This window comes from Lissotriton vulgaris, chromosome 8, assembly GCF_964263255.1.
Source record: "Lissotriton vulgaris chromosome 8, aLisVul1.2, whole genome shotgun sequence".
NCBI lineage: Eukaryota > Metazoa > Chordata > Amphibia > Caudata > Salamandridae > Lissotriton > Lissotriton vulgaris.
The window spans coordinates 1216221980-1216244862 of NC_141696.1; the positions used below are offsets into that span (position 1 = coordinate 1216221980).

The window sequence follows — 22883 nt, forward strand, 5'->3', positions numbered from 1 at the left end:
AAAGGTCATGTGAAATCACTTCTTGTGATGTTATTAAGCAATATAAGAGAACATGTGCTGTCACTTTGACTACCTCTGTAATCCTTTAAAAAAACAATGCTACTGTTGGGTCTCAGAATATTAATTTCCTCATGAAGGCTGGTCCTGAGTTTCTGTCCGATGTTAACTTCCATACAAATTTAGACCATGGCACCCCTAGTAGTATCAGTTCCATGCTCCTACAGACCCAGAAAAGAGCATACATCTTGTAAAGGCCCCACCAGCTATATTCCATCTGGGTAGAAACTAGCACCTTTGCAAAGAATATCTATGCAGCTTCCTCTGCGGGTAGAATGTAGGCAACAGGCACATTGTTGATTGGCATACAGTAAATAAGGTACTGAGATCAGCATACTATCAGCCGTGGATCTGATGATCCACAGTGATACCTAAAGTCAGGCACACACTTTAAATACTTAAGCCTGCAAAGCAAACCTGCTCCATCTTTAATTAACTGCATAGCTGTGCCCCGTGTACATCAAAACCACAATATCGATGGGACACAATATCAAGAACAGAATATCAAAAATAAAATATCAACAGGGAATTAATTCTAGATTTTCTATACCTAGCTCCACCTATGTGGTAAATATATCTTCAAGGTACGTAGATGTTGAGTTAAAATAGTAAATCTATATTTCCCTATATGAACTTAGGGGCATATTATCAAGAAAGGGCGATACATTATCTCCGCTTTTATCTGCAGGAAACTGCCGCTGAAGCGGCGATAATGAGCTTGATAATATGCCCTTGTGATTTCCCATAGAAGCCCAGGTTAACACCAGAACCTTTCTTGATAATATGCCCCCTACTTTTCAATATTTTGTCTCTTGTTAGCATCTTCTCAGGGCTCTTGTACCACAATATTGCTGGTATCGATATTCAGTTGTACAATGGACTGTGTAAATTAGAGCATGACATTTTTGCTAATGGTTGCAGAGACATTTTAAGGCATGAACTAAATTGGAATTTGCCGAAGGTCCCCACCTTTCAAGGGCCCCCTTGAGAAAATTAACTTTGTCTCTCTTTGTCCATCGACTACCTTATTCCTCCCTCCATACCTACCTCTACCTCTGACTCTGTGTCTCCACCTAGTGTCATCCTTAGGATCTTTAAGGGTCCTGGCAAAACATATTACAACCGTTTTTGTGTGACCCTGTTAATGTTTCAAGTTATTTAGAACTGTTTGGCATCATGTGGGCTTGAATTAGCATAGAATGGGTACAATAATTACAATTATTTCCACACCAGGCCCCCCTAAAGAGGGCCACTGTTAAGTGAGGTGAACCCCTCACCCTACCTGGAGGAGCAGCATATGCCAGGTGCTAGCATTTTTCCTTGATTCTTTTATTTCCTTTCAATGTATCAATGAATCTACTAAATCCAATGTGAGATCCTAAGCTATTGCCGACTGTTTTCCAATAATTCAGCAGCTGCAAGAGAACTTCGAATTCATGCAACCACCAGCCCATTTTTCATGGCCATTCCTCAGATAAAATTAATGAGCAGCATCGTTTTCACGCTGATTCTTTGTTATCCACGCTGACTGTGATGGAGAATTTAACTGCTTGCTTTGTGCGCTACATGACAAAAATGTAATGAGACCGAAGGATCTTTCTTTCAGCGCTTTGCTGAATAGGGCTAGACAGCATAGGCCTCTGTATGGACAGAGCCAACTTCCCAACCTAGCATCTCCATGGGATAAAAACATCAGTCCATAACGTTTAATCTGCCCAGTTTGTGATTTGTATTAATGCTAATCCGGGAGCCGGATACTGCAAAAACGTGTCATTTGATAAGAGAAAGAAAGCCCCACACGCGGTCCAGCTTAGGTCAGTCTAAGACGGAGAACAAATTTCTATCATATGTGTGTGTTTTTTATCAGTCATTCACATTGGAAGTCATTTCCCTCACCCACCGTTAAACCAGAAAACTCATGAAAAACACCCTGCATGGACATAGGCACTCCTGCAAAGGCCAACAGAATGTAAACAAGGCAATCGCTGCACAGAGCCTTGGAATCGCGAGGTCAAGCAGGTGGGTGGTAATGATGGAGCAACGCCGCCTGGCCTACCTCAGGGTGAACTACACTCCAGGCATTTTATGGACAGTTGGCACTAATGATGCCAATCAGTGCCAGCGAGGTGCTGAGGATGCTGGCAATTTGGGTTTTTCAGAGCTGTCACTGTCATGCTGCCCTCCTAATAGCTAACACTTCTTGCGATGGAGAGGTTGGTAGGAATCACACAGTGTGCTTCGCCCGGCACTCTCCATTACCTCGACTTCTAATGAGACTTTAGAAAGTTTCTAATTCCGCCGAAGCCTCTCCTGCCTGCAAAGCAGCAATAAGAGAGATGGAGACATTATTCATTTCTGCAAGAAAGCCAGAGGCATCCTCATCTATTTTCTACAGTTTTTAATCCAGGATATTCTTCTGGGGATAGTGTAAAGAACAACTTGTTGCCCTTCACGAGTGAGAGGGGGGGAAGGGGGGGGGGGGGGGGGAAATAAGCCAATAAAATCTGGAGTTTGGCTAGGCTCAGCTGCCTGACGTTTTTTTGTTTTGCGAGAAGAGGTAGGGCTGCACCTTCGGCCAAATTTATCAACACTTTGCACCAGGTTTACATCAGATCAGTGATTCAGACCAGCGCCAAGATTTGGTTTTGGGAGTTACTTTCCAGCATTTAACATGTTTTTGTGCGCTTAAAAGTAGCCCCAAAGTAATGTGTAGTGCCTCCTTGGACTACTCTACGCCGAGGGGGCGTACCAGAGGTGGTTCATGGGCATTCCCAAGCAACCATCTTTTGGTGCAAAGCCTCATCTACTAGAATCTATTGACAGGTGTTTGCACTAAAAATGTACATGTCCTTGATCAGGCGTCAAAGTACAGAAAAGTTTTCTTTTCCAAAACTTTTTAAACTTTGTCTGTGAGCTATACTATACAACATATATAATATAGAAAGTTATAAACGTGTTAAACTATTCTAAAGCATAGTATTTTCTACTGGAAGAGTATGCTTCCAACATGAAACCTTAGTTTGACATACATAATACTCACACCCTTGCACTAGGGCAGGCTAAAGTGGTCCAGCACAGGCAGAGGGCGAAAAAACCACTAAAATCACTGGGGTACCAGAAGTGACAACAGACACTATAGAACCCCAATGACAAAATAGGTAGTGACATCTCATGACCTCTCAATATAATAACTTTACAGGAAGTGAGGTCACATGACCTTTAGCTCTGATGACATCATGGAAAGTGAAATAATGATGTTTTAATTACAATTTACAACAAGTGGAAGATTTATAAATAATGTTGCAGAAATAGATAAGCATCTAGCGCCTCGTTTATGAGGAATTGGCATAGGGCAGCGCTGCAGGTCTTTTTAGGTTTAGGGAGGACAGTGGTTCAGGGTTGGCTTCAAGGGTCCACTACTGAAAGTTGAAGCCCCCGAGGGGACACTGGGACTTGATTTAGGCTAGACAATTAATCATAGTGGGAACACAGAAGTAGGGAAGCATATATAGTGTAAAATAGACACTTTATTTTACACACGTGTGATTTTAGTACTCAAGATAATAGTCAGTTGCTCACATAAAGTGAAGGGTCCGTGATGTAACAAAGTGCGAGTGAATTAAAAACATAACATCACATTGACAACACAATTGGAACTCCACATGAATATATATAGTGGAAGGAGTTCCTGTTGTAAGGGTCGACGGCGTTTCGATCTTTTAGGGACTTGAGTTCATCTTCAGGACATATAGGGCTCGATTCACAGAATGAATTTAAGACTCAATCCTAAACTTACTACTATTTTGGTATTCACAGAATACACTTACTACTTTTGGCATTAACAGAATGCACTTACTACTTTTGGTATTCACAGAATGAACTTACTAGTTTTGGTATTCACAGAAGTTAGGATTTTGTCTTAAGTTTGTCTTAAGACAAACTTAAGACAGACTTAAGACACACTTAAGTTAGGATTTTGTCTTAAGTCTGTCTTAAGTCGGTCTTAAATCTGTCTTAAGTTCGTCTTAAGACAAACTTAAGACAAAATCCTAAATTCTGTGAATACCAAAAGTAGTAAATTCATTCTGTGAATGCCAAAAGTAGTAAGTGCATTCTGTGAATACCAAAACGGTAGTAAGTTTAGGATTGAGTCTTAAGTTCATTCTGTGGATCGGGCCCATAGTGAGCAGCCTGAAACTAAATTGGAACAAGGCATAGTTACAGTCTGCATCCTACATTATGATAAGTTGCAGTGAGTTAGTGCTCCCAGTGTCATTTTACAGTACAATTGAAGTGCAGCCTCATCGATTGATAGAGGTAAGTAGGTACAATAAAGGTAACAGTGGAGGAGACCCATGAGGGGTGGTGTGTGCGGGCGCCAATTATATGTGAGCAAATTAACATTTATGAGCGTGAGAAAGCATCATGCATAGGGTCTCACACTCGCTAACTTACTCTTAATTGATGGGCTATATCCAGGGAGAAGTCGAGGACGTGGTCATCTTATTGTTGCAGGGGATTGATCTGGTCTGAAGGAAGCAGAGAGTTAGTGTGTGCCAGCGCGGTTGCAGGGAAGATTTTTAATTGAGTTAAGGTTACAACTCACGGATGAATCCGTCAGGGGGACCTCCAGCCGGAGGTAGCGTTTGATCTCGAATATTGCCCAAATCAATCGCAGGAATGGAGCTGCGGGAGTGGGAGAAGGTCAATTAACTGTGCAATAGGTATTTGCGCTTAGGAGTGGGGGGAAATCAGGAACGGCAGCTTACTTAATCATGCGTGATTTCTGGCGCGGGAGGGAAAACTGGCAGATCTAAGGGCCTGCGTGAGTTGCTCGGTGTTCTCGATTATTGCCCAGGTTGTTCGTGGGATCGGAGCTGCGGGCGTGAGAGAGACATAGTTGACTGCGCAGTGGGGATTGGTGCTTGGGGATAAGAGAAATGAAGTGTCACCAGCTTACTTAGTCGTGTGATTATCAGGCGCAGGATGAAAAACTGGTAGATCTGCGGGCCAGCGTGAGGTGCTCGGCGATCCGCTGGATGCCGTGTTAGTATATGGAAGGTGGTCCTGTCGGGGGAATGAAGGACAATTAGGGCATGCTCAGGTCGGGAATAGTTACATATTTATTGGTGGCTTATTACTCATAAATGGGGGGGAAAAATGAGGGATAAGCGGCTTGAATGAGATTATTGCATGCAACCGAAGGGGTCATTTTAGTGCGCTGCACTATGCCAAAGTGAAAAGGCAGGAATGTTAGGAAGCGGTGCTAACCTGTTTTTTATAAAACAAGTCGCCAACCTGCCATTGCAGGCCATTGTGCGCTCTTGCACCTCTGGTGTTCCTATACATGTGTCCACTCTGCCATTGCAGATCTGTGTGTACACATTGCACTTATGCTCAGGCTGGCCTTTCTAAATCACTACCCCATCCTGAGAGGACATTTCACAACCACTAGAGCACCCCTAGGGTATGTCTTAAGGTTTGAAGAGAGTGGGAGGTGAAAGGCTGAGCAGGTACACATGTGTGTTCTCTGCCCAAGTAGTGAGGAATACCCATGGTGTTTTCACTACCTATTAGAGTTGCTCTTCCCATAGGATAACATGGGAAAATGGTTGAAATTACTTCAGGCTGCATTAGTAGATTGCAGAGGAGCAGCCTCATCATGTATTCCTATAATTTGATTCACAATGAAAAACCCTTTCCTGTGGTAAAGGTGGTTTTGTATTTACTAGCGTAGAAATGCCACTTCTAGTAAATGGGCATTTCTCAGCTCTAAACCTCTTTGTGTGCCTTTTAGTTTGACTACATCCCACACTGGAGGCCGGGGGGAGCAAATTTGGGCATTCTCCCACGACAGCTGTAAAACAATGGACCTGCAACTGGAATGACAGACCTCTGCCATTTTAGGGCTGGCTGGAGAGATTGGAAGAAGAGGTTTTGACACTTGGCCTCTAGGAGCCAGATCATGGCTCCACTAAAGATTAAGATGTGCATTCTGTGGCATCATGGCAGACAGGACTGAAAGTTAGGGGAGACATCTATGGTTCAAAGGGTGGCCCTCTGAACCACTCCCACTTCAAATAAACACTACAGTATAACTACTGGTGCCATACTTCTGCATGGAAGATAAACTTTTGGGGATGTAGAACCGGAGAACTGCATGGTGCACACTGCCAGAGCAATCTGTTGTGCACAAGGAGGATTACTGCCATTGAAAAGGACCGTGCGCCCTTCCTGAATAGTGGCTGGTCTGGGCTGATTACCTGCTACTGTGAGGCACCCTGATGTGTGCTCTCCAAGGGCTTATTGGCTTACCCCCTGTTCTTTCGGAGGTCTCAGGGACATCGAAGGTCTCCTACCAGGGACCCACACTGTCTACATGTTACACCTGGAGAGCTTCACTCTCTTAAGTGTTCACATTGTCTGCTGGATCACAACTGGCAGTGCAGTGTGAGTGTGGAACTAAGAATTATGCCTGGAGACAGGATTGCCTTGTGTGGAGCCCCAGAAGTCTTGCCTGCATCTTAGGCATGTGCCCCCTGCATCATGGGGAACCTCAATATACATAAGCATCTTGTTGGTAGTGAGCGGATTCACCAGTTGCAAGATCCAGTATGGCCCACTTCGTCGATCATACTGCATCTCTCTATTGTTCGACACGCCGACTGCATGCTCATTGCATGCAGTGTCAGATTACCAGCTTTCGACCCTTGGAGTTGGGGGAGTAACTGTATTAGTGCCTCATTCTACCTCGTGTGGCATTGCTAACATTGCGCCTGTGTGTGTGACAGGAATTTCTTAGTGAGACCGGTATCAATGTGCACCAGGTGTTGTGCCTCATTTTCAGGGAGGTACGGACTTTGCAACTGTTCATTGTGTGTGACCGGGATTGTCTGGTGCGACCCATATCAATGTGCACTGGATTTTGTGCCTCATTTCCAGGGAGGTCCAGAATTTGCAACTCTTCGTTATGTGTGACCGCAATTGTCTTGTGCAACTCATATCGCCATGCACCGGACATTGTGCCCAGATGGCCTGGGTGCGACTCTGATTAATGTTTACCTGATGGGGTGCCTCTTTATTTCGAGAAGCTCCCCTTCTTAATTGCCCCATTCATTGATTGTTCTTTTATTTGCCCTCAATGGGGCTGACCAACTGCCCTCCCCTCACCCGGCCCCCAATGACATTGTGTTGCCAGGTATTATTGCCTGGCTCGGGCTTAGGTAGTGATAGTGATTGACCTGGCTAAAGGAACGCTTCCGAAAGCAATTGGAAGCGAGTCAAGAGGCTCTGTGTTCCCCCTGTGTTTTGTAGAACTGGGCTGGTGCCGGAAGGCCCTTGTGGAATCCTTTTTGAGTGGCTGACAGTTGCCCTCTGCCTGCTTCTGTTCCACATCTTGTGGGTGAACTTCGCAAGTGGCTGCAAGCTCCCATTTGATGCCTACCTCCTAATTAGTCCTGCTACCTAACCCCACCTACCTCCCTTGTTCCCTGACTAAGTGTGACTACTGCTGCTTCTGGCCTAGTATCCGGGGGAAGAATGGTTATCTCCAATCTGTGCACGTAGGGTTGTTGGGGTGAGTTGGAGGGTGGAGTGGGGCTTGGACCATTGGGTCTGCAGTCTGCTATCAATTGACCCGGTGGGTATCAGTATATCGTATTAAGGTGCTGCGTGTTTATGTGTGCAAGTGTGTTCTGTACGGGCCTGCATGATATCTGTTGCACCATGTATCAGTGCAGAGTGAGTGTGTGTGTGTGGGGGAGTGACAGCTTGCGGACTACTTGTGATTAATGACACTGGCCAGCAGTGCCGCTTTGCATGTTGATTACTTGTCAGAAGAGCACTTAGTTTGATGTTGGTTTTACTTGTGCGATCATGGCCCGCGGTGCTGCTAAACAGTGTTACAATTCTTTGTATGTACATATTTATGATATTGTTGTGACCTGGGGTGCACACTATAACTGTGTGGTGTTGAAATATAGGAATTGCTAACGTGTATCTAGGTTTGGCAAGCTGTTGCAATGCATAAGGGTGCTCGGGGGCGGGGTGCTTTGGGTACAATAGGATTTTTCCCAAGTGTGCCTATTATTAATTTCATTTCAACATAAGTGCGGCTGATAATTATTGTGAGTGTGTGCTGTGCCAATGCTTTACACATTGCCTCTGTGATAAGCCTGTTTTCTCACTGCCAAGGTGCCCCAGGCTGAGCACAGGTTAAACAGTGAGTGTAATCACCCACCCCTGATGGGAGTGGTTGGTGCTGCCTGGATGGGGCCTTGCCCCAGCCAACCAGAAAGTGCCACTCCAACACAGGCCATACATTAAACTTCGTGAGAGATGCAGCAACAATGATATGCATACAGATGAAACTAATATAGATCAGTCACAGAGAGGTACGAGCAAAACAACTTTGGAAGCAGGGCTAAAGCAGCATATATTTAAGGAAATAAAAGGCTGAACATCAGTAAACTATATGGTGTAGAAAGTAAACGCTTCCCACAATTACTGTACACTGAAAACGCGATGGAAGCTCAGCCTAGATCAACAGATCAACATGGCAGAGTTTAGTAGTCTGTTTTACAGGCATACGATGCAGCTATGTGGGGCACGATTTATATATATACTAGCAGCCCGTCCCGACGTTGTCCGGGAGCAATTAGGGTTCAGGGCCCCCGCCTGCCCCAACGTTGTCCGTGGGTCCCCCGGAGCCTTCCTCCATATATTGCTGTATCATACCTCCATGTTTACTTTGTACGCTTTTGTAACCGGCACACGTCACTTTTTCCTCCTATACCTCTATGTTTACTTTCTACGCTTTTGTAACCTGCACACGTAACTTTTTCCTCCTGTAATGCACCGTTTGGCTCACTTTTGTAATGCTCCGTTTGCTTCCTCTTGCTCACGATTGTCATTTTTGCTTCATTTTTCCGCCGCTCACCGCTCCTAACGAAATAAATAAATAACCTACCTCATCCGCCGCTCACCGCTCCTCCCCGCCTGTCCGCCGCTCCTCCCCGCCTGTCCGCCGCTCCTCACCGCCTGTCTGCCGCTCCTCACCGCCTGTACGCCGCTCCTCCCCGTGCCATGTCTGCCGGTCCTCCTCGCGCTCCTGGACGCCGCTCCTCCCCGCGCTCCTCACGTCAGCACGCACGTTGCGGCCGGCGCTTCTTCCAAGGGACTACTTTTTTCGGTAAATTTTTTAAATAACGTATATTTATTAAGCTTATATAGCCTATTTCCATGTGCACACCCTGACGATTACAACAATGTATTGAGTGTGTGGATTGGTGCTGTGGTTTCCGAGTTTACCCGCCTCAAAGGTTCAAAGTTCTTCCTTTATAATAGTAGTCTAGATATAGATATTGTAGCCTTTCAGGCAATGATCTCGGTTCCTGCCACTAGAGGGCAGCGTATTCCAGAATCTGAATCTGTGGTGAGCACTAATCACAGAAAGAACTAAAGTAACTTGGAAAGCACTGCTGCTGTTCTGTACCTTGGAAAGAACCTCTTCTTCTGTTCTGTAGAGTTCTGATGCTAGTGCAACAGTTGTGTGCAATGCATGATGGTGTAAGTCGTATGATGGTGTTTATTATTATTTTTATTAAAGATAATAATACTATCGACAACGCTATGAAGAATAATATTAACAGTTATATCTATTACAAAACGAAGCAACTAAACCAAAGGAAATGCTTTGCATGTTCTGATTAGTTTCCGGTAAACCCCATAACCTCCCTGCCGTACCCAGCAACAAGTTTAAAGCTGGCATTGCCAAAGGCACTAAGGATGAAAGGAAAAGCAGATGAGCCTGGGTATGCGTGGGAGTTAATGAAGGTAATTGTGAATCATCGATTAAAAAATAGTGTTTAATTCATTGCTGTACTGTCCTTGAATTATGTCGACGTCACCACGACTCCAAAATGTTTTTTTAAAAAGCCAAGGCGGCGTGCATAAATGACTTTTTTCAGAATCCAACAGGAAAACGTAAGGTGCTCTTTATTCGGCTGTTCTCTGAATGCATGCACAATTCACTCCGGAGAAAAAGATTGGATTTGAATGCTTCCATATGCTGAACTAAGACTTCTTTGTAAACAGACATTATTTTCAAACAAAATATAGGTAAATATAAAGACGCGTTTTCAGTAAAATACTAACATCCTTGTCGCAGAAACTAAAATACCTAAACCACAAAAAAAACTTAAAGTTGAAATTCTTTCATCTTGAAATATTAAAATCGAAAGCACATTTTAATATTTTTTGTAACCAAAAATAGCTGAAATGTAAAACAAAGGTTAGCATGCAGTTTTGCATTAGTCTTGGGACTATGGTTAGTTTTAGAGCTAGTGTTGGATAAGTGTGCTTTTTGGGTATTTAGCGGTTATAGTGAATTGAAATTTAATCTGGATTTGCGTGGGTGTTATCTTGTTGCAAAATGGTGCAAACAGCATCATTGATCACCTTTCCTACTCTAAAATATTTAGCTCCGAAATTCCACCCTCCCGTAGTGCCAAAACTTTGTGATGTGAAGGGCTGTCAGGGGTGGAACAAAGCATAAACTCAAGGTTTTGATACAAAGCCACATCAGCTAGAATCATTGACTTAGTGTCAAAATCTTGCACCAACGGAAACCAAGTGTATGGAAACAGCTAGGAAGGGGCCAGACATTCAATTGCTTTAGATCAGGGTTCTCTATAGTCGGTCCTGGAGGGCCAGATCCATGCCAGATTTTCAGCATACCCCCATTTAGGTAAATGTAGTTATCTTAAAAATCTGGAATTTGCTGGAGTGTATTTAAGTACAAATCCTACACTTGACATAGCTGTATCATTTTTGCACCATAGTGCAATGCCGAACCCTTTGCACCAAAGCCTTTTTAGTATGAGCGTTGCTGATGACATCATTGGCAGGCGACACGTTGTAAATCCGGCACTGCACTCTTTTCTATCATTCATGCCAAACAGCTGTACAAGATAGTGAATATTGGCCTAAGTCACCAAATAAATAAATAATAATCATAGTACACCAGATACATTTACATAACAACTTTGCTTTAGTGTGGTAATAAGGGCTGATTCACAAAGCAATTTGTACATTCAAAAAGATATTAAAATTACTTCCCAAACTTAAATTTCCTATTCAAATCCACCGAAAAATGGATGGGAGGAACAAGTGTTACAAATGCAGAAATTATGCCACAAATGCTGGATTGCACTATTTGCAAGCTTTGTTGGGGTAGGATTTAGTTCACTTGTGGTTGGGGTACCATTTAATGACCGGAGGACACCTAAAACTCACAGTTTTGCATGTATTTACATACCTTTTGCAGTCCGAGAACAAGCCCTGAAAATCCATGCAAAATTGCTTCCGTCAAAAAAACACAAATTTAAGAGTGTTTTTGTTTTGTAATTCAATCCGGGTAGGGGTGGTTGCATCGGACCTTCTAACACTTGCACTCATGTCTGTGCATTCAGATGCCCCTTTTATTGTATTTATTTACCTAGTTACTGTGGGATGATGGGTTCAAATATATTTTTTCTTCATTTTCCTCTTAAATGGTTCTCACTTTCTTCCACTGAGCATTGTGTCATCAACACTATTAGTCACTTCATACCACCATACGTAAAATTGTATGATTTCTATTCGACAAGTTACTACAATGCTATAAATGTGTAATCAATGTAGAGATTACATTAATTGTATTTTCTTTATGAGTATTCATTGATCGCTTGGGCCTGTTAAAATGAATATCTAAATCAGTCCTGTACTACTCTTTTTTGTAATATATGGCATTAAAACCAGTGTTCTAATGCCAGTTTGATTCCCGCATTATATTTCATTTATCCGAGGCGAGAATCATGTTAGAATGCGTGCAAATCTGGAATTCTGGGATCTATCTGCTCCAACCACGAATAATCCTGGAGGAGCAGATTTTGGATGGTTCAGGCAGGATCATTGTGAAAGAGGACCATCATCTTTTCCTCTGGTTCTGCAGAGATTATCACGAGGCTCACTTTGCGCTGAGCACAATGGGCATTGCAATGATGCAAAACTAGCTACAAATGCCAAATCAATGGAACTTACCAGTCAATTGAGATGTTTATTTTAATGTGGTGTGTACACAATTGGTATAGCTATGATAGAATAATAACAACTCGTCTTCTCTCCTCTCCTCCCCTCCCCTCATATCCTTCTCTCCTCCCCTCACCTCCTTCTTCCCCTCCCGCTCCCCCTCTACTCCCCTCCCCTCCCCTCCCCTCCCACCTCCTCTCCTCTCCTCTCTTTTCAGAGTTCCCAGCACAGTGGCTCCTCAACATCTCTAGCATCAACCAAAGTCTGCAGCTCCATGGATGAAAACGACGGCCCGGAAGGTAAAGCTGAGGCTGAACTAACATTACTCCTGTATGGTACATCATACTCACTACCACGCATGCGCCCCACAGATGGGAAGTGGCCCCTTGGAGCGCATTTCTGCAGTCTCTACTATTTGCACTTGGAAGACAAGGACTTAATATAATCTGCACCCACTACATGCAAAAACCCCCCTCTAAAATGAGTGTGGTCCAGGCAAGTAAATATAGTTTACACTGAGGGATTGTTACTCACAGAAAAACACATGCTGTCTTCCCATGCAATATTGCAACAGCTCAACAACAGGTGGAGCTTGACAAGAAGAACACTTGACGTCTCTCTTGAAGATGTCAAAACAGAGCGTCATGATGGATCTGTTTTTCCTGATAAGGCCTGTCATGACAGCCACGTAGCACTCTGCAGCGTCCCCAGACATTATGAATCTACAGCACAGCGAGTAAGTCATAGCAAGCACGCAGGAGTGTGTGATGACAAGCAACACATTTAGGAATCACTCATCTCCTCGAGGAGAACAGCCAGCAGTGCTCATAACTGGTGTTTGCCTTATTTGTCATGAGTCACTTGAAACATAGAGAGTCAGGTTTGCAAAAGGTTCAGCATCATAAGGTTTATTGGAGTGATATGTGTCTTTCTCATGAGGTGCTGACTGCACTTTTGAGAGTATTGTAAATGTTTCTGCATCTATAATGCTTTTGTGTAGGTTTCAAGGTCATCCATCAGTACAATGGTGATTTATGGCAAAGACTTATTCAAGCATCTTTAATCATCTTTATTTCATTTTCTCCTATAAAGAAAATAATGAGAAAACAAACAAATAAGGACCATTACATTTCAAGCTATTATCCGAACATGTATTTCCTAGCGCACAGCTCCCATAATTTCTAAGTAATCACAACCTTTTATCATTGGCCTATATCTCTCTCCCTCACTCTCCACTTCCCACGCTCACTCACTTCCTGAGCCACGCGTTTTTAGGACTTTTATACCCTTTACTATGTTGTTAACCTTTCATAGCACCTTCTCCTTGCTGTCTGTCTTCCACTTCTTTGCCAATGGGTTCATATTCTTAAACCTTGCTTTACTTATAGTCATATTCAAGTTAATGTTGCTTGGCCACTTTATCAGGGAGGCTTCGTGTCAGGGGAGGGGGTTCATCAAACTTTGGAACAATGTTGCTCACTCTGATAAATCTTCAGCAATGTTTTCGTCTCTTCACTTTCTCCATCAATGCCTCCTCGGGCATTACCCTTCCCTGCATGTCCTCATCTCTGCCTGCACTGTTCGCCCCAGTGGACTTGTCTATTATAGGGCAATACAACGCTTTGCAATGATTTCCCCCTTATTAGCACAGTTCTGTTTCATTTTTTACCTTTTGGTGTGGGAATCCCTCTCATGAACCTCTTTCGGAAGGGGATATTTGTGTAGGGGACAAACCTCTGAATCAGAGGTTCCACTTCTCCAATAACTTTCTGGGTGAGTTTTGCCTGCACTGCAGGAGATTATAAATCAATTAGCTACTACTGCAAAAGTTTGTTAGAATAGGACTGTTGAATTTAGATATGTGCGTTAAATTAGCATATTGTACTTCTTTTACACGTTTACTTGACTCAATGTTGTTTTAAAAACGATAATCCATAACTGTATCTTTAATAACTTTGAAATATTGCTCAAATGTATCACAAAGCCACCCACACGTATGTTGTTAAATCAGTCTAAACATATTACGAAAGCACTCAAAATATTTTTTGAACCAACTTTAAATACAAATCCCCAAATGAATCAAGGGTTGGCCCTTGAGTGACACCTCATCTGACCCAAAATCATATATATATCAGAAAAAAAGGACAACAATATCGACATGCCAACACATGGTATCCAAAATATCAACTACCAGACTATTGTGAGGGCACTTCTATACAAGTAAGTATATATTTACTACTCTTAACTCGAAATCTACTTACCATAGGGTAGTCATCTAGGAGTTAAGTATTTTGCCATTTGATGTGGTGAACTCAATATTTCGCCAGGTCAATACTTCTGAATATCCCAGTAGTGAACCCCAAAAGCTCCCACCATGGAAGTCGCATGTTCGGAGAAGAGAAAAGGCCAGGACCGGTCAAAGACGCAGAGCACCGGCGGCAGCTCATCGGGCCTATTTTTCAGACATTGTAAACAGGGTCACTCCTCTTGAAGTTGTGACTAGCCTACCCATATAGTAACTTATAATGAATAGGATACCCTTTAAGGCTCTTTTATGTAAATGTAAATGTATTGGCATTTATATAGCGCACTACTTACCCGTAGGGTCCCAAGGCGCTTCGATCGCTGCGAAACCCTTCCTGGCTTCCCTGAGAGATGGTCCCTTAATGGGTATCTCCAGGGTGAGAACAGGCATCCCCGGCGGTCTGGTGGGGCCGTTAGTGAAGATGAGGCAAGCTAATGCCCAGAGTTGCCGAGTGTGATCGCTGATCAGAGTGGGCACCGAGGCGAGAGAATTATCGAGTCCGCTGACCCTGGTCCAGAAACCTGCCGCGCCGGGAATCGAACCCTGGTCCCGGGCCGTCCTCTGCTCTCGGGTCTGCCGCCTCTAACCAGTGAGCCACACTACTTCACTAATGGACCTATAAATCAAAGGTTTGCCGAACTTCAGATTGTTCCGACTTCAACTATACTATTTCCGCTTTGCCCTGAGCCATGAGCCTGGACTGGGTGGTGGGCCGGGCCAGGTGCCTCACCAGACCGCCACCCATTCTCGTCATGTGCATGGTCAAGAGGTATCACGCCGCACACTTGAGGAGGACAGCCAATGCTCTAGTGCAGCTCCTGTCTCCTGTCGCCCACCTCAGAGTATCTTCATGAACATGTTGGACAACTTACTGTCATCCCAATCAAAGCAAAGCTAAAATGCAGTAATGGCCTCACCAAAACTCGTGTGTATAACTGCCCATGATTGGATACTGATCTCAGGCTGTGCCCTGACACAAGAAGAATCCAAAAGCACTGAACCTCAGTGAGGAAGCGCCCTGAGGTGGACATCAAACTCTCTCTCTCTCTCTCTCTCTCTCTCTCTCTCTCTCTCTCTCTCTCTCTCTCTCTCTCTCACTCTCTCTCTCGCTCTTTCTCTCTCTCTCTATCTCTCTCTCTCTCTCTTTCTCTCTCTCTCTCGCTCTCTCTATTTCTTTCTCTCTCTGTCTCTTTCTCTCTCCACCCTCCCTCCTCTCTCTCTCTCTCTCTCTCTGGTTCCTGCCAAAGAAGAAGGGCAACTGAGCTGCTCACCTGTAGGGCTGGGATACTTCTTTGCGCATCCAGTAAAAGGTCTGACTGGTACCTGGTGCGTCTGAGGTGGGGAGCCTTCTATTTCGCCCCTTCCTCCCTCAGGACACCAATGTATCACTATTATGTAATGCGATACAGGGTTTTAAGTGGGAACAAAACGCTGGAGGTGCTCAGAAAGCGTCGGGGCAAACTTCTTAAAGGGGTGTAGCCTATCCAAGTAGGGGCCTGGTCTAAATCAAGATAACTAGCATTGTGTGCATAAGAAAATCCCCCCAATTATCCTACCTTCGTTAAAGGATTTTCCTTCCTCCTACAATGCGGCTCACCTAGCATGACAACTCCACTTCTCTGTAGTGAGCAAAATAAGCATGCGTACATCGATGTGCATGCTCTCAGTGCTGTCCAATAAAAAAAATATAGTTTTCTATACTTTTAAGATGGCAACCTTGTTCCGTGATGTTACATGCGTTGCATTGCCAAGCAACATCGTGACCATTTTGAAGGTATAGAAAAACGTGTTTTCTGTCCTTTCAAGATGGCCTCAGAATTGCGTGATGTACTGTGATGACACAATGCACATTCCATCATGCAACGTGGGAGTCAACTTGAAAGTATAGAAAACAATATTGAGCATATTTCTACATTGTTTTCTATATTATCAATAGTGTCGCTTTCACCATTTGAGGTGCTAGATTTTAAAAGCATCCAGCACTGGCAAAGCCAACAGTGGCTACCTCCACAGTGTGGGAGAAGGGCGGCAGGCGAGGGTGACAACAGTAAAAATAAGGGCCCTCAAAGAGGCACAGTTAAGTGAAGTGGCAAAAATCCAGGAAATTAATTACCAATGCTGCCATTTGGTGTGTGGTGCACCACAGAGGGGCACTCCTCAGGAGGGAAGTGTGAGTAGAGAGATTGGGTGAGTGACGAAGGATCAATGGAAAGGTAAAAAGATGCTAATCAAGAAAAGGAAACGTGAAAAGACATGCACTCCATTAAAGAGTAAACATGCCACACTACAATGCTTGGAAAAACACAAAGTTGGGAGGAAAGCCGTACAATAAAGAGCAGGGAATTGAGATTAATAAGAAAGTCATCTAACGCTGTGGGGATGCTGTTCGGAGAGAGTATTTTACTAGACCAGACCACGAGAACTTTGCCAAGGAACAGGCTGTTCCAAGATCCCTCTATATGCCACATGCAAGCATTACTAAATACATAAAAAAACACTGGGCACCAGTTAATATAGAGCCCCCCACACATGAGCTAGTGCATACACTATACCTCATGAGTAATAGACGTCACCTGACTCGTTGGTTGTATAGGGGTATGCGCTCAAATGCAGCAACCTCCTTAGCGGAACTTTGAGCAAAGTGGAATGCTGACTTTGAGAAAGAGTGAAATTCCCTTCTTGAGTACCCCAAAAAAGTGTCCCATAATGCTACATTTAAATTTATACAGTACATGCCGTTATCTTACACCGCACCGATTGAATAAAATGTACCCGGAAGCAACAGACCAATGCCTGCGATGTCTTACACATGATGCCGGTCTCCTTCACATGCTGTGTGCCTGCCCGCGCCGGGCCACCTTCTGGGCCAATATCATAAGGGTCTTAGGAACGGTAGCAGGACTAGCTGGTGGGGATAGGGCGGCATCCTGTATACTGGGCCTGCAGAGCGGCCATAAAAAGCAGAAAGTACAGGCCTGTTTTGCTAATCTGGCCTTGCTGATCGCAAAACGACCAATCACTAAGAGGTGGAAGTCCGCTGTGCCCCCCCCGCGACAATTGGTTGGCATAGGGAGGTGGTCAGATGGGCGAGGGCCGAAAGTGCGGCAATAAAGCGGGAAGATAGTAGGGGTTTACGGAAGACGCCGATCTCACTAGATGTGAATTCAATGCTAGAAGTGTTCATAGCCGCGGAACCCCCACCAATACGACATGCTGTGGGCCACAACCACCCAAATCATACATACTTCTCCGGATGCATCACTGAATGTGCAGGTGCAGAGGCCTGCTAAGTAGCCAGAATACACATACACTATGGTAGAACCATATTTCACACATATATACGAGCAGACAGGAGTGAGTCAGGGAGGGAGAGAAGGGAGGGATGACGATATGAGCTAAAACCAATAAAGTATGTTTGAAAAAAATAAATAAAAAGAAAGTCAGTATGAGCAAGGAATAACACAAAGCCCCCCTAAAGTCCACTCTGTGTAGTATTCCATGCAATATTGTTTGCGAGAGAAGCTGTCTGTTTTGAGAGCACAAAAACCATGTTAGGAGAATATGATTTTGGAAAGATCGGCTTGATTTTAAGGGGCACTTCGTAGGCGCTCAACCTGTAATGTGACTTAAAAATAGAATTGGCTTTAATAGCAAAGTCACAGGATAAGCAGGCGCCTTCTTCACGAGATATTCCAGACACATGAACTGGTGATGTCAGCAAACACATTTTATCTTCCTTATCTCACCTGCTAAATTCTATTGACTGGTATTTCTGACAGGATTCAAGGAATTTTGGAAGCACAGACTTAGGCTGGAAATGTAGCTCAAAAAGAAATGTTGTTCCTTTTATGTTAAAAGTAGTCAGTCTTTGCTGAGGCTGGCAGGCAGCTTGGCCCACGCCAGAGAGAGATGCAAGAAAAGCTTCCACATCTGTTATGTATTCACGTATTCACAAAACATCAGCAGGGGATATGAGCGGTTCCAGGAGCGCACTGAAGCCAACCTGGATAATGCAATGATTAAAAGGCATATGGTTATTAGCTGCTTCTAGCCCGAATATGGTACAGGAAGAGATACACCTTGGCTCAGTGCAAGTCACTAACAAGCGCCAGGGGCTCATCTACCATTGGTGCATCAGGTGCAGTGCACCAGGGCCCAATGAACCCTGATAATGGCTTTATTTTAGCACCCTAACAGCAGTCAAAGGGGCTATTTTCCTTGTTGCATCAGGGCCCATTGCATCCTTGCCACACTTCTGCAGAGCGTGGAGTTCAGTGGGCCTTCACGAACAAGATCTTCTTGACACATATGCTGTGTAATGGCTCAGTGATGCTAGAGAAAGCTCAGCTTGGCGCATGATGTGATGCTCTACAATAGTCAGGGGAATGACTGAAGGAGGATATAGAAATTAAGCTATAAGAAACACATGTTGGGCATATTACCAACAACTAGCGATAATTATCGCTATGTTGGTTTAGCTGCAATATTTTTATCGCCGAGCTGCGGCGATTTTTATCGCTTAGGAACCTTGCTATTATCAAGGTTTATCTCCTAAGCGATAAAAATCGTCCGAAATGCATGAATATTGCTGAAAAGTCAGCGATATTCATGCATTACCGAGCTAATGCTCTTAGCCATGTTATCCACCTACATTGGATAATATGGCTAAGAACTGCTCAGGGGCAGGTGTTAGCTTTTGGAGATAGCGATGTTAGCGACTGTTTCCAGTCACTAACATCTTGGCACGCCCACTTTGCATATCATTAGTGATAAATATCACTGACATGCAAAGCGGGGCCCAAGATGGTCGCTATCTCCTACTAGCTGTCGCTAACTGGTGTTAGCGACAGCTAGGTAATATGGAGATCATTTTATCTCCGCTTTCTTGGCTTTTAAAGCCAAAAAAGCGGAGATAAAGCCCCTTGACAGTCCTAAATCGAACCTCTTATGTAGGCTTGATCAGTTGGTTGCCTGCGTTAGCTACTTAGTATTTTTCTAGATAAGGAGAGTCCTTTCTCTGAGATTATGGTGTGGTGGAGTTCACGGGTCCCTGGGGTATGGCTTATAGTCTGCTGAAATGGTCAGGTAGCCAGTGGTATACAGCAGATACTTGGCTCTCTGTGCATAGATGTGACATGTGATGAATGCTAACAAACATTGGGGGATATTTACAACACAATGTTGGAGCGCAGTGTTATGCCAAAATTGGTAACGCCGTGCTATGGCATTCTTAAAATGCAGAGAAGCCCATATGTACAAAAATACGGCGCACCCCTGTGTTTTCCCTAGCGCTGGCGCTAATAAAGCTACCAGTTGAAGATGAGCTGCCGGATGGAGATGCACGCATATGTACAATATATTGAACATATAAGAAATCTCACATGTGAGATATCTTTACAATAGATGCTTACTTGCAAGCCCGCTCTGTGCATAAACTTAGAGGGCATGAGTCCTGAACAGTATTATGGTGGGTGACCATCATGGAGGCATGATAAAGGGAGGGCGCCTCATCATTTTACAGTGCATGATGTCAAAACCTTCCTAAAGAGAGGGTTTGGGGGTTATTTCGGGTGCGTGCATTGCCCACTACTAGGCTTTTTACTGTAAGCCCCCACAGGAACGCTTCCTTTGGAAGGATCATTGAGATAAACAATTGCTGTTCATGTAACTCTGAGCCCTGTCTTTGTAGCAGTCACAAAGGATGGAAATCGTGGCCAGTCTGTACGTACATCAACTCGTGACCTCTTCCCATAGCTAAGTTACTCCACAAATGTTGACTCACTGCACGGCTTTTCCAAAGAAAGTCTTTGTGGGTAGCTTGTACGGCTTGCCTCATCCTCTTGAAATATGTATTAAATTGACTGAAGAAAATCCTGTTTGGTTTTATGTCGCTAAGACATTTTATGGAATATTGCCCCCATTTCCGAAGACCTTGAGCAGCTATAGGATTTGAGGATGTATAAACAGGAGATAGATGGAGAACGATATTTATATTTATGATACTATTTATTATTAGTAGTAATAACAATGCTTGTAATTTGCTTTGATATAGCACTTAACATTTCACATTCGTCAATTCTAAGTGCTGCAAATAATGGGTGTTCCCATCACCCGCTTTACGGAACCTACCTCGGAAGTACAAAAAGCTGTGTTCATCTTACCATGATCCAGGAGCTGCAGGTCACCTTGGTGGGCGTCTCCAATCCTGTACCTTCCATACTCTTGTAATGCAGAGTGCACCCCCTGCCAACACCCCTCTCCTGCTGCAACTATGGTATGATCCACCCGAACCAACTCTTCTCTTTGTTTTTTTAGCAGGTCACCCTCTGTCTCTGCACTGCTTCTCTTCCTTTGGGAGATCATCCTCTGCCCACTCCCTATTCACTTTGGCTGTGCTTACCTGCCTCAACATGCCCTTTTCTTAGTCTTCTTTGTTGAGGGTCACCCCCTGGCCCTGCTTTCATAACACTCACCTCTTCTTGAGTGTAGGCAGCTGCACTGCCCTCCAATAGCAAGTCCAGGAGTGAGCTGTTCTTTTTGGCTCCTCCTATGGATTTACGTTGTTACGACGCGTGGTATTACCAAGCGTACCGTTACAACGCGTATTTTACAACGCAAGTCGTTACCCCGGCTTGCGCTATAGGGGTGCGGACTTAGGAATAGTTTAATTTACTATTCCAACACCAGCCTACTTACAGTAGGGAAGGTGTTGGAATAGTAAATCTACTATTCCTTGTCCTTTAGCGCCCTCCAGTGCAAGTCGTGGTTATGACTTGCTTTCTAAAATCCGCGTTGTAACGGTACTGCGGGGTAACATCCGCGTTGTAAAGGATGTTCCCCCCTCCGATTATTTACGTAATCTTAACACTGGCAAAAAAGGACAGTGTGGGCTACAACATTTTGAAACAACGCAATATCTATGATTGCTTTTTCAAGTAAACAACTTTTTCTATAGACTTTGTTAAAGCTAATTTTTTTAGGGATTTCTTTTACTGCAAACCAAATATTTCGGGTTGGAGAATTTGAAGTGCGCATGGCTGTTTGGCTGGCCTAAGACACCCACAACTCCTGCCTGTCATGGCCCTGTCCAATCCCTCACGCACACACGCACGGTCAGCCAGACCCCGTCACTGAAAATAAAAAGATATTATTGTTTTAATATCATTTTATTTTTCTTTGACTTACCCTGATCAGTGGAGAGTCGCTCCTCTGCCATTGCCGAGGTGGCGCCCCTGATTACATCATCTCTAAAAAAAAATCCTGGCAACAAATCTCTCGTTGCACGAAAACTATTCTTGTCCGCAAGTTATAAAATCACAATTAACTAGCAGGAATAAAGCCGGTGTAAATGCAGTCCACTAGCACCTGACACCTAAGGGACTGACAAAGATTACGTACACAGAAATCGAATATGGATACCAGGGCAGCTGAGAGGGCACAATGATCATATCCGCTGCCCATGCCAGTGTCTGACAGCACCCTTTGAATTCGACATTTTTTTTCTCATGTGGTGGCCAAGTCCATTTGTCCTGTGTTCAGGCCTACATAGAGGGTGTACTGTCCCAGTTTGTGCCCAACGTACATTTAAATTGTTGTTCTGGGTGCACAGTGCACAGTAAATCCTGTGTCCACAGTGCATACAGGTGGCAGTGTGGATTGTATTTCTAAGTGGTACAAAGATCCCCCGCTGCAGGTGGATGGAGGGAGTGACCACGCCCACATGCAGGGGCTGCATTGTAGTTCTTGGGATGCCATTCTTCCCTGTTAAGGTACAACCTGAGGAGTGTACTGACAATCAGTGGTGGCTGCCGTCAATCGAATCTGGTAGGGCGGCACAGATGATGGGTGCGTGGGGGGGAGGAGCTGAGAAATAAAAAATAAAAAACACTTACCTGCTGCTCCGCTCCTGCTGTGGCCTCATTGCTCCTGCTTCTCTCCTCCTCCAGAGGTGGATGGGCTCAAAAGGACAGGCTCCCCACCCAATCCAGATGCTTCTCTCATAGAATGAGAGCAGCACCAGGATTGGTCTGAATGGCCTTGTTTGCCACTCACATAGAGCATTGGAGGCTGTGGCATTTCTCCAACCCGGCTGTGCTACACAGCTGGGTTGGTGAAACACATGTGTGCATGCTGTTTGGTTGGTTTGCCTAGGACCGCCGACCAAACGGACATACACTCTTATAAGTGACCACTACTCCTGCCTGTCAAGGACCTGCCCCTCCCCTAAGCAGTGCCGAGATAAATAAAACAGAAATAATAATGTTTTAATATTGTTTTGTTTATCATCTGGTGGCAGTGGTGCGACGCTTCTCCACCATAACAGAGGAGACCCCCCTGCTGACAATGCACCTCCACCGTGTGGTGCACAGTCTGTGTACTTCCTGATAGTTTTCCCTACCGCTGTGCCTGTGTCTGTAATACAGCTGTACCGCAAGCTCAAATGCAAAGTCCA

General features: G+C 44.3%; 1 protein-coding gene across 2 annotated transcripts in view; it reads left to right on the top strand.

Moving 5' to 3' along the window:
• The window catches only part of DCLK1 (doublecortin like kinase 1), a 1249627-nt gene that overhangs the window by 968417 nt on the left and 258327 nt on the right, over positions 1 to 22883 (top strand). For both annotated transcript variants that reach the window (XM_086935106.1, XM_086935105.1), the window contains exon 7: positions 12344 to 12425. In XM_086935106.1, coding sequence (XP_086791232.1) covers positions 12344 to 12425 — 82 coding nt within the window. The remainder of the gene's footprint in view (positions 1 to 12343; positions 12426 to 22883) is intronic.